General features: G+C 45.5%; 1 protein-coding gene across 8 annotated transcripts in view; it reads right to left on the bottom strand.

Moving 5' to 3' along the window:
* The window catches only part of LDLRAD3 (low density lipoprotein receptor class A domain containing 3), a 181,922-nt gene that overhangs the window by 118,938 nt on the left and 46,180 nt on the right, over window positions 1-16,804 (bottom strand). For 4 of the 8 annotated variants that reach the window (XM_073347985.1, XM_073347986.1, XM_073347989.1 and 1 more), the window contains exon 2: window positions 5,393-5,539. The exons of 1 other annotated variant lie outside the window; for it this stretch is intronic. In XM_073347985.1, the coding sequence (XP_073204086.1) occupies window positions 5,393-5,539 (147 nt within the window). Of the gene's footprint in view, window positions 1-5,392; window positions 5,540-6,296; window positions 6,406-16,804 lie in introns of all 8 variants that reach the window. 3 more of the 8 variants (XM_073347987.1, XM_073347991.1, XM_073347988.1) reach the window with 1 other exon arrangement.

Raw genomic sequence — 16,804 nt, 5'->3', positions numbered from 1 at the left:
CACACACAGAACCCAAAGACATTTTTGCACAGTTACTTTCCAGACCAAAACCTCTAAATCCTTCTACCCCTCACACACAGCTTAGATTAGAATGACTTGTCACTGGGTGTCACTGTTGGTTCACAGAAAAATAGCTCCATACACAGACCTGGCAGAAAAGAAATGGCTCTCTTGTAAGAGGAATGAAGGAGAAGCTGCAATTTGTGTATTTGGTACATCCCTAATTTTGGCTCCTGTCATGTCAGGCAGTTAACTCAGATGATGTGCCATGCTCCAAATCTTTACCATCTGCTGCTCGTTAGCTGACAGAAAGGCAGCAACATGCAATCCCTCTACTAGCTGTTGCTCATTAGCTGACAAAAGCCATTTTCAATGTTCACATTTTATTAGATTTTAGAAAGAACAAAATCTTAAACAAAAAGAACAAAGGGAAAAAGGGACAGGAAATACAGATTCCAGAACAAATTATGGTTTTGGAAAAAATGGCACTGCTACTGATAATTCTGGCTCCAGAGTGCTGGGCACATGCAGGCTTGCGGGTAAGTGTGTGTGCAACCACTTGAAGGACTGTACCCTGGTTCCACAGAATTTAACTGCAAGGCTCCCATTGACAGCAGTGGGACATGGATTTGGCCCTAAAATAAAATCTCCATTGAAATAGAATCAACATTAGGGGTTTCCATTGTATCTATCTCCAAATAGTCTAGAATAAATGAACATCTTTCTAACCTTTTTTTTTTCCTCCTTAGGTTCCATTTGTTTTCGGGCAACTCCCCAGCTTTTCCACACCCCCAAACCCTCCAATATATACTTATGGATCCTATTTGTGCATGAGGTGAACAGTGTCAGACTGACAATCCCAGAGACTGAAGCCCTCTGTTTATACTCAGAACACCTGCAGCGAGCACACAAGCAACGCACTCTGCTAACGTGGCCAGAGAGGACTTTGGGAGCCACAGAGGTAACAGCCCCAAGCTCCCGCAGCTCATCCTAGGTTTTGAGATTCTGTACTTCACAGAAGTAATCTCAGCTAACCATTATGAAGCGTATGTGGGTCTGAAAACAACCTGGAGGATGCTACCCCTGTTATTGGTTTTACATGTTTGTTATGGCAATTTTCCTTTGAAAATCACCATCTTCCTGCAAGTAAAGGAGTGGCCTAGTAGCCTTGCAAAATAAACTGCAGGGGATTCTCCATCATCGGGGGAAGAGGAGGAGAAGGAAGGAGACTGATCTTCAACTGCTCGGGCAGCCACGGATGCTAAGGGTCATTGCAAACCCCTTTCCTGGCTAACAGCCTGCAGTTCAGCCAATGACTAATGAAAAGCTAGTGAGATGTCTGATCACAAGGAGCAGCAGCTTAGCAATAAGAGACAACATGACCTAGTGCAGTGTTTCTCAATGACTGCTCTGTGGACCAGTGCTGGTCCCTGAAACCTCCCTGACACAGTTTAGGAAGGCAGCAAGCCGGTCCCTTGTATCAAAAAGGTTGAGAAACACTGATCTAGTGAACTAAGTATGAGACCCAAGTTCTGACAAGGTTTCCCCCTGTAGGTGAATTGCTTCATATTACTGACTCTCCCTCAGTTTCTCCACCTGTTAAATGAGATAATATCCTCCTCCCTCATAGAAAGTGCTGTGACAATGACTTATTCCATATGTGCTAAATATAATCACCGACATAACAGAGGACCACAGAATGATCACAGCCGAGGCCAGCGAGGACTGAAGGAAGAGAGCAAGAAACAATTAGACATGGCGAAGGGCTGGGCTGCACAGGATGGGTTGAAGGGGAAAGAATGAACAGAAAGGTGCTGCTTTTTAGAGGAGAGGGAACAAAAAGGGAAACCTTAGGCAGAAATGTGGAAAGTGATCTGATTAACAGAGGAGGTCACACATGGCAGGAGAGAGAAAAGGAACTAAAGAAATGGAAGGAGGGAGCAAGGCATGTAAATTTTAGCTTGCTGATTCAGTTTTTTTGTCCCCCTTTTAATTTTTACTTCTTTGGCAGATGGCTAATAATTCAGTACATTCATGGGAACATGGACGTTATGGAATATTCTGAACTACATTATTATAAAGTTGTTGGTTACTCTGGGTTCTATAGTTAACTAGTCAAAGAAAAAGAATAAAGAGACCCTAGAATTTATCAGCATGTAAGCAAAACCATTTGGTGACCAGAGCCTAGCGTCCTTCAGAACTCTGACTGACTTGCTTGATGAACTTGTCTTCACTGCAGAGATAAGCTCAGAGAACAAGTGTTGCTCCAGCCCAACTCCCAACCTCTCTAGCTTAAGTTAAGCTTGATTTAAGCTTGAGCTAGCTGATCCATCTATTTAGTGCTGCTGCTGTTCTCCAGTGTGATCACTCTCCTTCAAACTACATTAGCTTTAAAAAGGCATTAATTCAAGCCCTGAGAGCATAGGTGCTGGAAGTAGGGGTACTGAGGGTGCTCCTGCACCCCTGGCTTGAAGTGGTTTCCATTATATACAGGGTTTATAGTTTGGTTTAATGGCTCTCAACACCCCCACTATAAAAATTGTTCCAGAACCTCTGCCTGACAGCATGAGTAATACATTTAATGTTGGTGACTGTTCTTGAACCTCAGTACAAGCATCTGGGCTCTGCTTCTGCAGCAACAGAGGAGAGTGGTAAAGGCCCAAAAACATTTTCCTCATATCACATGTATTATGCTTTGGGGAATGATGCCAAAGTTATCTTGCTGACCCTCTGCTCCATAATCCTTAAGGTAGCTCTGACCAAAGCAGACAGTGATCACAGCAGACAGGAGTCAGTTATGTTTTTATGCCCTTCCCCAACCAAAATAAGCAGATTTTCAGGTCCACCCCAAAATGCTAAGACTGGCTCTTAAGAGGTTTCAACTCTGACCTGGAATACTGTCACCATCTCTAGAGTCAATGATGATAATTGAGGATTCAATTCTAATCCTCTCTGTCAAGAAAAGGGACCAAATCAGTGGCAATTAAGTTGGTATCCCCTGGGAACTGGCCTTTCTTCCAACCTACTGAAATATTTTGAAAATATGATAACACACACACACACACACCCCAGCTATCCTGTGGAATTTTCTGCCACATTATCATTAAGGTCAGGAGCTCAACAGGATCAGAACAGGAGTACATGCTTTTGGGGTAATAAGAACCACATACAGCTGTATTAAGATAGGATAAAAAAGGGAGGAACCCCTCATGCTTCAGAGAATAAGCCACTAATTGATGGCAGTTGGGAAGAAACTTCCCCTGTTGCCAGTTATTCCATAATTGTCCTCTCTGGGGTTCTTGCACCTTTCTTTGAAGCATCTGGTATTGGCCATTGCTAGAGACAGAATAATTTACATGATGGACGATGGAACTGTTCTGATATGGTCATTTTTATACTTAAGATTTCATAATCCTAGGATTCTCATTCTCTCAGTTTTTTGGGCCCTCCATGATCCTGTCAAAGAACTCCCATCGGTCTGCCACTGGTCACAGGCTATGCCCACCATCTCCCCACCCTCCTTCTTTCATACAACCCTTTTGGGGTCCCATATCAGTACTGGCTGATAATCATGCACAACTGATCAAAGGCACTTCTTAGGCAACCCCAAGCAACAGATGATGTACCGCCTGCCCTGGGGGGGGGGGGGGGGGGGAAGAGAAAGAGACAGCAACTCTGTGTCAGATGTGAAAAGGTGTGATGCCTCTAACCCAGTAGAAGTGATGTGAGAGGTCTGCCCTCATTGCAGGGACAGCCATGGACACAGGAGGGGATTGTGGCTGGGCTGAGGTAAATAGCACATCTTGTGGGTAAATGATGGAGTCAGTTCTTTAGCGAGAATCTCTGCAGTTTGCACTGCGCTAGGAGCCACCAGACTAGGATAAGGAAAAACCCTGCTCCCCTAAAGCTCTCTGGATATGTCACCTGACCCGCTTTTGTGAAGGTCTATTTATTTGAATCCCTAAACCTATGAGTGTCTCCCTTCCGCTTTGACTTATGTGACCTGTCAACAGCAGGCCAGGGCAGCATATGAATTACTTGCTCTCCCAATCTCTCTTCTTCATGCTAATTTTACATTTATGCAAGAGATCAGGTAGAAGATAAAGGTGTGGGAAGATGGAAGAATGGTCTAATTACTTCTTTGTTTGGGCCAGGTTAAAGGGACACAGCCAAAAATCTTGGCTAATCCAATCAAACTGGATGGCCTTATTTAAATGAAAAGAGATCCAAAGGAGGACAGTTCTGCAGACATCCAAATGCACAGTGGCAGCATAACTTAGATCAGCGTGACTCACTCCCATCAGTCTGGAAAAAAAATGATTTTATGAACTTTGGTTTTGCAGCTATTTAAATTTTGTCATCTGTTACTGTGTTCATTATCACCTGCCTCACACTGGATCCAGCCAATTCTTCATAATGAGAGAGCATTTGAATGGAGATGGGATGAGGCACATTTGGCTATTACCAATTCATGAACAAATGAATGGTAACTCCAGCCCAGTGCTCTTTCATTAGGAGTCTCTATATTTGCATCTGGGGGGAAATGACAGTTTTCAGGCAATAGATAGCAAAACCTCCTAGACCATGTCCTATAAATACTTAGGTTTTAAAAATGCCTTCTTTCAACCAGCTTTAAAATGCTGATTTTGGTATGGCAACCTGTGGGCTGGGAGCACTTGGAAGGTTGGTGTAGTATGGAGTGTCATGTCCCCCCAGTGACAACTCCTGCATTGCTAATTAAGGAGCATGCTAAGCTCAAAAGGGAATCCAAGCCACTCTGGTTCTACAGCAGAGCCCAGAGGCTCCAACCGAAATCAGGGCCCCATTGTGCTAGGTGCCGTAGAGTCACATGGGGCACGAACTATCTTACTAAGAGCTTAACACCTAAATCGCTAAGAGAAAGTATTATCTTCAATTTACAGGATGAGGAACTGAGGCCCAGTGCTGCACCTGAACCACAAAACGTGCTTAGGCAAAAGGATGCTGCAACTCAGGTCTGATGTTTTAGAAACACTAAGCCAGTAAGATTAGTGTGTATCATTTGAAGCTGCTTCTAGAGTTCAGTCTATCAGAGGGAGAAAAAATTAAGAATCACAGATGAAGCATGAGAGGGGTGTTCAGCAAATATCTGAAATAAGGTGGGGAGTTGAGGTGGTGAGATACAGGAACTATTCCAAATAGCAAGAGAGGCAGAGGAGAAGGCTCTGATCAGGCTAGTAGCAGGATGAAAAGGTACTGTAACAGTACATTATTTGTCACCAACAAAAGGCAAACAACAAGTCAGGCAGATGCTTCATCACTTGAAGAACATAGACCACAACACATGCAAATAATGCTATCTAACTGAGCCTCATGGTACAAAACATGTAAGATAATCACAGGGGTCACTCACGGCATTCCTTCTCGTCACTTTCATCGAAGCAGTCTGGCAGCCCATCACACTGCCAGGCCCCTGGGATACAGCGTCCGTTACTACACATGAAGTTTCCAGGAATGTTGCATTCATTTGTGAAGTTATTCCCAGGCAACAGCTGGCTCTCTGTAACAGAAGGGGGGAAAAAAACCAAACACCCAATATACAGGACCTGCTTTAACTTCACAAGGCATATTCCTGTGGTAGATAAAGAACACATGCCGAGCCAATGATAATACTGTCAGTCAATGATAGATTAAACACAGACAACGAACAGGCTACCCCTTCACAATGCTTCAAAAGGGGCTCACTATTTCCCCACATTCCAGCAGCACCATCTTCCCCTCCTCTCCCCTTACTCCCACCCAGTAGAGCAGGGTTAGCTTTAATCTTTCTCTTCCTTCCTAATATTTCCAGTCTAACAAGTTCATGAGACACAACACACTGGACTCCAAATCCCCATACCTTTGTCTGATCAGTATTGTGTCTGCAGAACATATTCCTACCACCTCGAAGCTAGGAGGCATGTTAGTTAATGAATATTAACCTTTCAATTCAGTTTTAAATACAGTGCTGATAGTCAAAATTAAAAGTGCGCTTTCTAATCTAGTCCCCTGGCAAACATCTGCTCACATGCTAGTAAGGCAGTTGGCACATTAAAGCAGTCTGCCAAGGAGAGGGGGTTCAGTACTAGAATGGCAGGAATGCTGAAGAGCAGGATAGAAGCATCTTGGAGAAGTTTAGCGCTGCATTTAACCAGGCACTCTCACCAGTAATATCAGTCAAGCTCTTGCATTTTTATGCACTGAAGCTCACAAATGCAAACATCACAGAGAGAGCTAAACTCCAATGAATGAAGATGATATGGGGAGTATGCACATACCTTATTAGGAAAGTGGTTAGGTTGCAGGTCAAAAATGAAGATTTAGGGATAGGGTTCCCCCTCCCACACCCCAAGGGAAAGCCAAGTCCTCCAAAGCTGCATTTTAGGTCTGAAATGGAACAACAAGCGACAGTACAGGATGGGATATGGAGGATTTCCTTCTCTTCATCCCCGTCTTCCTCCCTACCCTGCCCCTCCTCAAGCTCCTTGCCCAGCCAGGCCCTGACTCTGTCCACCATCCCTACCTCACTTTCTCATTAAATCAGCCCTGGTCTACACTAGGAGTTTAGGTCGAATTTAGCAGTGTTAAAACGATGTAAACCTGCACCTGTCCACACGATGAAGACCTTTTTTTCGACTTAAAGGGCTCTTAAAATCAGTTACTTTAATCCACCTCTGACAAGGGGATTAGTGCTTAAATCGGCCTTGCCAGGTCAAATTTGGGGTACTGTGGACACAATTAGATGATATTGGCCTCCGGGAGCTATCCCAGAGTGCTCTATGGTGACCGCTCTGGACAGCGCTCTCAACTCAGCTGCACTGGCCAGGTAGACAGGAAAAGGCCCGTGAACTTTTGAATTTCAATTTCCTGTTTGCATGGTCACCTGCAGCTTGCCACGCTGCCCAGAGCTCATCAGCAGAGGTGACCATGATGGAGTCCCAGAATCGCAAAAGAGCTCCAGCATGTACCAAACAGGAGCTACGGGATCTGATCGCTGTATGGGGAGAGGAATCCGTGCTATCAGAACTCCGTTCCAGTTTTCGAAATGCCAAAATATTTGTGAAAATCTCCCAGGGCATGAAGGACAGAGGCCATAACAGGGACCCGAAGCAGTGCTGTGTGAAACTTAAGGAGCTGAGGCAAGCCTACCAGAAAACCAGAGAGGCAAACGGCCGCTCCGGGTCAGAGCCCCAAACATGCTGCTTCTATGATGAGCTGCATGCCATTTTAGGGGGTTCAGCCACCACTACCCCAGCCGTCTTGTTTGACTCCTTCAATGGAGATGGAGGCAACACGGAAGCAGGTTTTGGGGACGAGGAAAATGATGATGATGAGGTTGTAGATAGCTCACTGCAAGCAAGCGGAGAAACCGGTTTTCCCGACAGCCAGGAAATGTTTCTCACCCTGGACCTGGAGGCAGTACCCCCCAGACCCATCCAAGGCTGCCTCCCAGACCCGCCAGGCGGAGAAGGGACCTCTGGTGAGTGTACCTTTTAAAATACTATACATGGTTTAAAAGCAACCATGTTTAATGATTAATTTGCCCTGGCATTTGCAGCTCTCCTAGATGTACTCCCAAAGCCTTTGCAAAAAGGTTTCTGAGGAGGGCAGCCTTATTCCACCCACCATGGTAGGACACTTTACCACTCCAGGCCAGTAGCATGAACTCGGGAATCATTGTAGAACAAAACATTGCAGTGTATGTTTGCTGGCATTCAAACAACATCCGTTCTGTATCTCTCTGTGTCATCCTCAGGACAGTGATATCATTCATGGTCACCTGGTTGAAATAGGGTGCTTTTCTTAAGGGGACATGCAGAGGTGCCCGTTCCTGCTGGGCTGTTTGCCTGTGGCTGAACAGAAATATTCCCCACTGTTAGCCGGGGGGGGGAGGCAAAATGCGACCTTGGAACGAAAGCACATGTGCTGTGTATGTAATGTAAACAGCAAGGTTTACCGTGAAAGAGTGTAGCCATTGTTCCATAAAATGTGTCTTTTTAAATACCACTGCCTCTTTTTTTTTTTCCTCCACCAGCTGCATGTGTTTCAGTGATCACAGGATCATCTCCTTCCCAGAGGCTAGCGAAGATTAGAAGGCGAAAAAACCGCACTCGTGATTAAATGTTCTCTGAGCTCATGCTGTCCTCCCACACTGACAGAGCACAGACGACTGCATGGAGGCAGACAATGTCAGAGTGCAGGAAAGCACAAAATGACCGGGAGGAGAGGTGGAGGGCTGAAGAGAGTAAGTGGCGGGCTGAAGAGAGGGCTGAAGCTCAAATGTGGCGGCAGCGTGATGAGAGAAGGCAGGATTCAATGCTGAGGCTGCTGGAGGATCAAACTAATATGCTCCAGCGTATGGTTGAGCTGCAGGAAAGGCAGCTGGAGCACAGACTGCCACTACAGCCCCTGTGTAACCAACCGCCCTCCTCCCCAAGTTCCATAGCCTCCACAACCAGACGCCCAAGAATGCGGTGAGGGGGCCTCCGGCCACCCAGCCACTCCACCCCAGAGGATTGCCCAAGCAACAGAAGGCTGGCATACAATAAGTTTTAAAGTTTTAAACTTTTAAAGTGCTGTGTGGCCTTGTCCTTCCCTCCTCCACCACCCCTCCTGGGCTACCTTGGCAGTTATCCCCCTATTTGTGTGATGAATGAATAAAGAATGCATGAATGTGAAGCAACAGTGACTTTATTGCCTCTGACAGCGGTGATCGAAGGGAGGAGGGGAGGGTGGTTAGCTTACAGGAAAGTAGAGTGAACCAAGGGGCGGGGGGTTTCATCATGGAGAAACAAAGAGAACTTTCACACCGTAGCCTGGCCAGTCATGAAACTGGTTTTCAAAGCTTCTCTGATGCGTACCGCGCCCTCCTGTGCTCTTCTAACCGCCTGGTGTCTGGCTGCGCGTAACCAGCAGCCAGGCGATTTGCCTCAATCTCCCACCCTGCCATAAACGTCTCCCCCTTACTCTCACAAGATATTATGGAGCACACAGCAAGCAGTAATAACAGTGGGAATATTGTTTTTGCTGAGGTCTAACCGAGTCAGTAAACTGCACCAGTGCGCCTTTAAACGTCCAAATGCACATTCTACCACCATTCTGCACTTGCTCAGCCTGTAGTTGAACAGCTCCTGACTACTGTCCAGGCTGCCTGTGTACGGCTTCATGAGCCATGGCATTAAGGGGTAGGCTGGGTCCCCAAGGATAACTATAGGCATTTCAACCTCCCCAACAGTTATTTTCTGGTCTGGGAATAAAGTCCCTTCCTGCAGCTTTTGAAACAGACCAGAGTTCCTGAAGATGCGAGCGTCATGTACCTTTCCCGGCCATCCCACGTTGATGTTGGTGAAACGTCCCTTGTGATCCACCAGAGCTTGCAGCACTATCGAAAAGTACCCCTTGCGGTTTATGTACTCGCCGGCTTGGTGCTCCGGTGTCAAGATAGGGATATGGGTTCCGTCTATAGCCCCACCACAGTTAGGGAATCCCATTGCAGCAAAGCCATCCACTATGACCTGCACATTTCCCAGGGTCACTACCCTTGATATCAGCAGATCTTTGATTGCGTGGGCTACTTGCATCACAGCAGCCCCCACAGTAGATTTGTCCACTCCAAATTGATTCCCGACTGACCGGTAGCTGTCTGGCATTGCAAGCTCCCACAGGGCTATCGCCACTCGCTTCTCAGTTGTGAGGGGTGCTCTCATCTTGGTATTCTTGTGCCTCAGGGCAGGGGAAAGCAAGTCACAAAGTTCCATAAAAGTGCCCTTACGCATGCAAAAGTTTCGCAACCACTGGGAATCGTCCCAGACCTGCAACACTATGCGGTCCCACTAGTCTGTGCTTGTTTCCCGAGCCCAGAATTGGCGTTCCACCACATGGACCTGGCCCATTAGCACCAGGATGCCCACGTTGCCACGGCCCCTGCTTTGAGAGAAGTCCGTGTCCATGTCCTCATCACTCACGTTACCGCGCTGACGTCACCTACTCGCCCGGTATCGCTTTGCCAGATTCTGGTGCTGCATATACTGCTAGATAATGCGTGTGGTGTTTAATGTGCTCCTAATTGCCAAAGTGATCTGAGCGGGCTCCATGCTTGCCGTGGTATGGCGTCTGCACAGAAAAAAGGCGCAGAATGATTGTCTGCCATTGCCCTGATGGAGGAAGGGGCAACTGACGACATGGCTTACAGGGAATTAAAATCAACAAAGGGGGTGGCTTTATGAGAAACTGAATGGCCCCCTCAACGATAGAGCTCAAAACCTCAAGGATAGAATTCAAAACTGGGTTTGGCAGGCCGTTGATTTCACAGAGGGAGGGAGGGAGGAGAAAATGAATACAAAACAAATCTGGTCTATTTCTTCTTTTGAGCCACTCCATCTATCTTTATACATCTTGCTGGCAGCAGACTGTGCAGTACGACCGCTAGCCATCATCATCTCCTGGGTGCTCGGCAGAAGACGGTGCAGTATGACGACGAGCCATCATCTTCTGCTGGCTGGAGGTTAAGAGACAGTGCACTGCCGGTAGGACTCAATCACCACGAGATGAAACTTAAAAGGGAAATGACCTGGCTGAGTCACTCCCATGTTTGCCCAGGCACCCGATTAAAAGAGCACCCAGGACTACATCGATGACGGCTCCCAGTCATACTGCACTGTCTGCTGCCAAAGGCAATAAACTGCTGCTGTGTAGCAATGCAGTACCACGTCTGCCAGCACACAGGAGACATACGGTGACTGTTTGCTGAGCGGGCTCAATGCTTGCCATGGTATGGCATCTGCACAGGTAACTCAAGAAAAAAGGAGCAAAACGATTGTCTGCCCCTGCTTTCACGGAGGGAGGGAGGGAACGGGGGCCTGAGGATATGCCCAGGACCACCTGCGACAATGTTTCAGCCCCATCAGACATTGGGATCTCAACCCAGAATTCCAATGGGCAGTGGAGACTGCGGGAACTGTGGGATAGCTACCCACAGTGCAACACTCCGGAAGTCGACGCTTGCCTCGGTACTGTGGAAGCGCTCCGCCGAGTTAATGCACTTAATGCACTTAGAGCATTTTCTGTGGGGAGACACACACTCGAATATATAAAACCGATTTCTAAAAAACCGACTTCTATAAATTCAACCTAATTTCATAGTGTAGACATACCCTCAGACTCTTCCAGAAATCCCTAGCATTTTTCCCTAATTTTATTCTTGCAAATGGCTAAGCTGTTTTTGTTGAAACTTCCCCCCACCAAAATTCAGCCTGCAGCAGACACCCGTTCAGCCTGAAGCGTTAAAGACTGGCAAAGTTATAAGCGACCGATAATCAGTCTTATAATTAGGGCCCTACCAAATTCACAGCTATGAAAAACGTGTCAAGGGCCATGAAATCTGGTCTCACCCCATGAAATCTGGTTTTTTGCATGTTTTTACGCTATACCATACAGATTTCACAGGGGAGACCAGCATTTCTCAAATTGGGGGCCCTGACCCAAAAAGGAGTTGCAAGGGTGGTGGATCACAAGATTATTTTAGGGGGGTTGCGGCATTGCTACCCTTACTTCTGCGCTGCTTTCAGACCTGGGCAGCTACAGAGCAGAGGCTGTTGGCCAAGCGCCCAGCTTTGAAGGCAATGCTCCACAAGCAGCAGCACGGAAGTAAGGGTGGCCATACCATGCCATGCCATGCCATCTTTACTTCTGAGCTGCTGTCAGCAGCAGCTCTCCAGCTGCCCAGCTCTGAAGGCAGCGCTGCTGTCAGCAGCAGCACAGAAGTAAGGGTAGCAGTATCGCAACCCCCCCCCCTTTACAATAACCTTGTGACCCCCGCCCCACAACTCCTTTTTGGGTCAGGACCCCTACAATTACAACACCATGAACTTTCAGATTGAAATAGCTGAAATCGTGACATTTATGATTTTTAAAATCCTATGACGTTTAAACTGACCAAAATGGACCGTGAATTTGGTAGGGCCCTACTTCTAATGGGACAGATTGGGCAGCTTTATCTACAGGCTCTGCTACGAGCTCTGTCTCCAGTGCTGTATATAAGAAGCAGCCGCCACTGAGAACAGGCCCAAGCAGACCGCACAGCTGACAATGCCTTTTCTGTTTTTACCAGTTTCATCCGAACTCCCTGCTTCCCGTTGCTTTCCTGTTCACGTGAAACAGATTTAACTCTCCTCACCTCCCAGTGCAGAAATGCTGCTATTTAGTACATGCTGGAAAGAGTCCCCCAGCTCAGTGCCTGTTCACTCTAGCCTTGTCTTAACCAAGAAAAGCATCCATTTCTGACAGTGGCACGGGACAAGCCAATTCAACTCTGGTTCAGGTCTGAATAATTTGTTTTAAACAAGAATTTAACATGGTTTGTCCTGGGCTATCCTTCAGGGGAAAATTGTGTGTACCACCAGTTCGACTGCAGCTATTGCTGGCAACTGTTGCCAGCAACACACACATGACTAGGGCAGAGCCATAGAGCACTGTCATAGGCCTTGTCTACCCCGCCACTTACAGCGCTGAAATTCTCTTTGCTCAAGGGCATGAAAAAACACCCCCCTGAGCGATGCAAGTTTCAGCGCTGTAAAGTGGCAGTGTAGATAATGCTACAGCGCTGGGAGCTCCTGCCCTCACGGGGGTGGTTATATTACAGTGCTGGGAGAGCTTTCTCCCAGTGCTGGAGCCACGACTACACAGCCACGTTAAAGCGCTGCCAGACATACCCATAGACACAAAAAGTGTGGCACGCCTTAATCCAGTTCAAGTCATTTCTCTCATCACTGATCTGTATCTGCTTAGCAATAATGCAGAAGGTGAAAACAATCTGTCAATATTACAGCAACCCTCTATTAGCAAACAGCCGCCAACGTGCTAATATTACAAACACATATCCCTGCAACCAAAGAGAACCTATGACAATCATACCAACTAAGGTTTTCTTTAGCTAGGTAAAGAAATATGAAACAAGATAGCTGGAACTATTTTTCTCCTTGTGAAGGTACAGTTGATCGGTGTTCTCCCTAGATTTATTATACAGCATCGAGCAATTTAAGATTCAGCAGGATTTTTAAAATATACATTTTATAGAGAGGGCTCACCCTTGCAGGTCAGCACCGCATCAAGGGAACACTTTTTTGGTAGACAGTTGCTATTTAATTATAACAATGACAGGTATTTCTAAAGAGATCCTGGGATGGAAAGAGCAAAAACGTTTTACAGCTGTTAATCACTGTGAAGGGGTGTTATCCTCATTTCACAGAAGAGGAAATTAAGGCACAGAAACCTAGTCTACATTAGGATTTTCTGATCTGCCATTCCCAAAAGGTGCAGATCCATGGATGACAGCATCGGAGGAAGCTACAGAAACGTTTCATCTGTTTTTTGCCACCATGTCATCTAACTGTTCTCAAATCACACATGGAGCACGCCCATTTGAAATTAAAATCCTGGTGTAGACACAATCAGAGCAAGTGACTTGTCACAGGAAGTCTGTGGGAAAGCTAGGAACAGAACCCAGGTCTCCTGATTCCCAGACTTTTGCCTTGACCACAGACCCATCTTCCCTCTCTAAAGATCACAGAATTTCAGAGGAAGAAAGCTTGTCAGATGCATTTCCAACATACATGGCACAAAAAAGACAGTGGTCTTACAGACTCTGGAGCCCATTGAGGAGAGGGTCGAAAGCCCAACATCTGCTGCTAGTTTTATTTATATTTTTCCTGAAAATAAACTGGCCACGTTCCTCAGACTCATTTCAAAGCTACAACATAACTAAAAGAAAAGGAGTACTTGTGGCACCTTAGAGACGAACCAATTTATTTGAGCATAAGCTTTCATGAGCTACAGATCACTTCATCGGATGCATACTGTGGAAAGTATAGAAGATCTTTTTATATACACACAAAGCATGAAAAAATACCTCCTCCCACCTCACTCTCCTGCTGGTAATAGCTTATCTAAAGTGATCACTCTCCTTACAATGTGTATGATAATCAAGGTGGGCCATTTCCAGCACAAATCCAGGGTTTAACAAGAACGTGGGGGGGGAGGGGGAGGAAAAAACAAGGGGAAATAGGTTACCTTGCATAATGACTTAGCCACTCCCAGTCTCTATTCAAGCCTAAGTTAATTGTATCCAATTTGCAAATGAATTCCAATTCAACAGTTTCTCGCTGGAGTCTGGATTTGAAGTTCTTTTGTTGTAATATAGCAACTTTCATGTCTGTAATTGCGTGACCAGAGAGATTGAAGTGTTCTCCGACTGGTTTATGAATGATATCTGATTCTTATAATTCTTGACATCTGATTTGTGTCCATTTATTCTTTTACGTAGAGACTGTCCACATGACAGCATATATCACATTGGTGGATGTGCAGGTGAACGAGCCTCTGATAGCGTGACTGATGTTATTAGGCCCTGTGATGGTGTCCCCTGAATAGATATGTGGGCACAGTTGGCCAGTCCTTGCCTACAGACAGCCCCCCAACCTGAAGCAAATACTCACCAGCAACCACATACCACACAACAGAACCACTAACCCAGGAACCTATCCTTGCAACAAAGCCCATTGCCAACTGTGCCCACATATCTATTCAGGGGACACATCACAGGGCCTAATAACATCAGCCACACTATCAGAGGCTCGTTCACCTGCACATCCACCAATGTGATATACGCCATCATGTGCCAGCAATGCCCCTCTACCATGTACATTGGTCAAACTGGACAGTCTCTACGTAAAAGAATAAATGGACACAAATCAGATGTCAAGAATTATAAGAATCAGATATCATTCATAAACCAGTCGGAGAACACTTCAATCTCTCTGGTCACGCAATTACAGACATGAAAGTTGCTATATTACAACAAAAGAACTTCAAATCCAGACTCCAGCGAGAAACTGTTGAATTGGAATTCATTTGCAAATTGGATACAATTAACTTAGGCTTGAATAGAGACTGGGAGTGGCTAAGTCATTATGCAAGGTAACCTATTTCCCCTTGTTTTTTCCTACCACCCCCACCCCCCCCACCCCCCGACGTTCTTGTTAAACCCTGGATTTGTGCTGGAAATGGCCCACCTTGATTATCATACACATTGTAAGGAGAGTGATCACTTTAGATAAGCTATTACCAGCAGGAGAGTGGGGTGGGAGGAGGTATTTTTTTCATGCTTTGTGTGTATATAAAAAGATCTTCTACACTTTCCACAGTATGCATCCGATGAAGTGATCTGTAGCTCACGAAAGCTTATGCTCAAATAAATTGGTTAGTCTCTAAGGTGCCACAAGTACTCCTTTTCTTTTTGCGAATACAGACTAACACGGCTGTTACTCTGAAACATAACTAAAGGAAATCTCATTAAGAGAGAAACCTTTGAACATTCTTACAATCCCACTTTAACAAATAGACTATAATTGTCCTTTCCTGAATAGACTAGAACATTCTGAGAACATCCATCAAATCCCATCCATTGCCCAGTAAAATATTTATAGACTGTTCTATGGCACTCACTGAACTTATCCTCACAACCGCCCTTTCAGGAAGGGATGTATTACCAAAGGGGAAACGGAGATACGGAGGGATTCAGTTATTTGCCTAAAGTCATACAAGAGGTTTGTTGCAGGGGTAGGATTAGAACAGAGATCTCCTTAATTCCAGTCCAAAACCTAGACCACCAATCAATTGCTTTCTAAGATGGTCCTTATCAATTGCTAGAAAAGTCAGAGGTTACGAGCTGAAACATTTAAATCATATACTAAATGTGTCTAAATATTCATTATTCAGATTACTCCACCTCTAAATAATCCAATTGTGGACACGGAGTTGTTAAAACAATTCCACATGTGGAATAGTTTACATTACGTTTCTCTTTTTGCTTACTGGCTTTAAAAATTCCCTTCACTCCCTTCTACTGAATCAACTTCAAAAAACCCCAAAGCCCATAAGGAGATCCTCAATCCAGTTGTTGCTTCTCAACCCTTGGGAATGTGATGCTCTTGCCCACTGCCCTCCACTTCACCCAAGGCACAGCCTACTGGATAATTCAGAGTGGGGTGCCACAGAAAGGACCAAATTATATCACCCAGTTTAATTCCCTGTAGGGATGAACCAGCATTTAAAATACAGTCCATATAGATGTCAGATTTTGTGCAGCCTATTGGCAATGGCAGAAATTCCTTCAGTCTGGCAGAGTAAGCTTTCCAATAGCTGACATACTTACCCTGCAGCCTCTCTTGTTCTGAATCCAAACTAAACACTAGATGCATGGATATGTTCAGTTAAAAAAAAAAAGAAGAAAAGCAAAAGTGGCCCATTTTCACTGCAAATCATTGCTCACTTTAAAAAAAGCACACCATCTGGGCTGAATGAAAAAGGCCTCATGTTTCATTTTAAAAGGGGATTGGATGAGGGAAACCAGTCTGGTTTAAACAGCTACTTCCAAAAACGCTGGCATCTAAATATTGAATACTTGCAAATAAAAACTTGAAGAATACAGCAGCAATCCCCACTTCCCCAAAAAAACAAGCCACCTCTGAGCATTCCACTTTCTATCATCAGACAGAAATGGATATTTCTGACAGGATACCTTTAGCCTCAAAGGTTCCAACACCCGTTAAAAGCTACAGAACATCTAGCGCCACTGAAATGCAGCCACCTCTGGGGTGAAAGGTACAGTGCAATAACTAGAGAAAGTGACATTTTGGGCCAAGGATATCAGGACAAACTTCTGCAGGAAGTTCAATAAGACCTTTAAACATCTACCTAGAGTAGGTCAGAGTTTATAAGGTCTCTTCCA

This window comes from Lepidochelys kempii, chromosome 6, assembly GCF_965140265.1.
Source record: "Lepidochelys kempii isolate rLepKem1 chromosome 6, rLepKem1.hap2, whole genome shotgun sequence".
In the NCBI taxonomy this organism is placed as follows: Eukaryota; Metazoa; Chordata; order Testudines; family Cheloniidae; genus Lepidochelys; species Lepidochelys kempii.
Note: the sequence above shows the minus strand (reverse complement) of the source record. Positions and strands in the feature narration are given on the sequence as shown.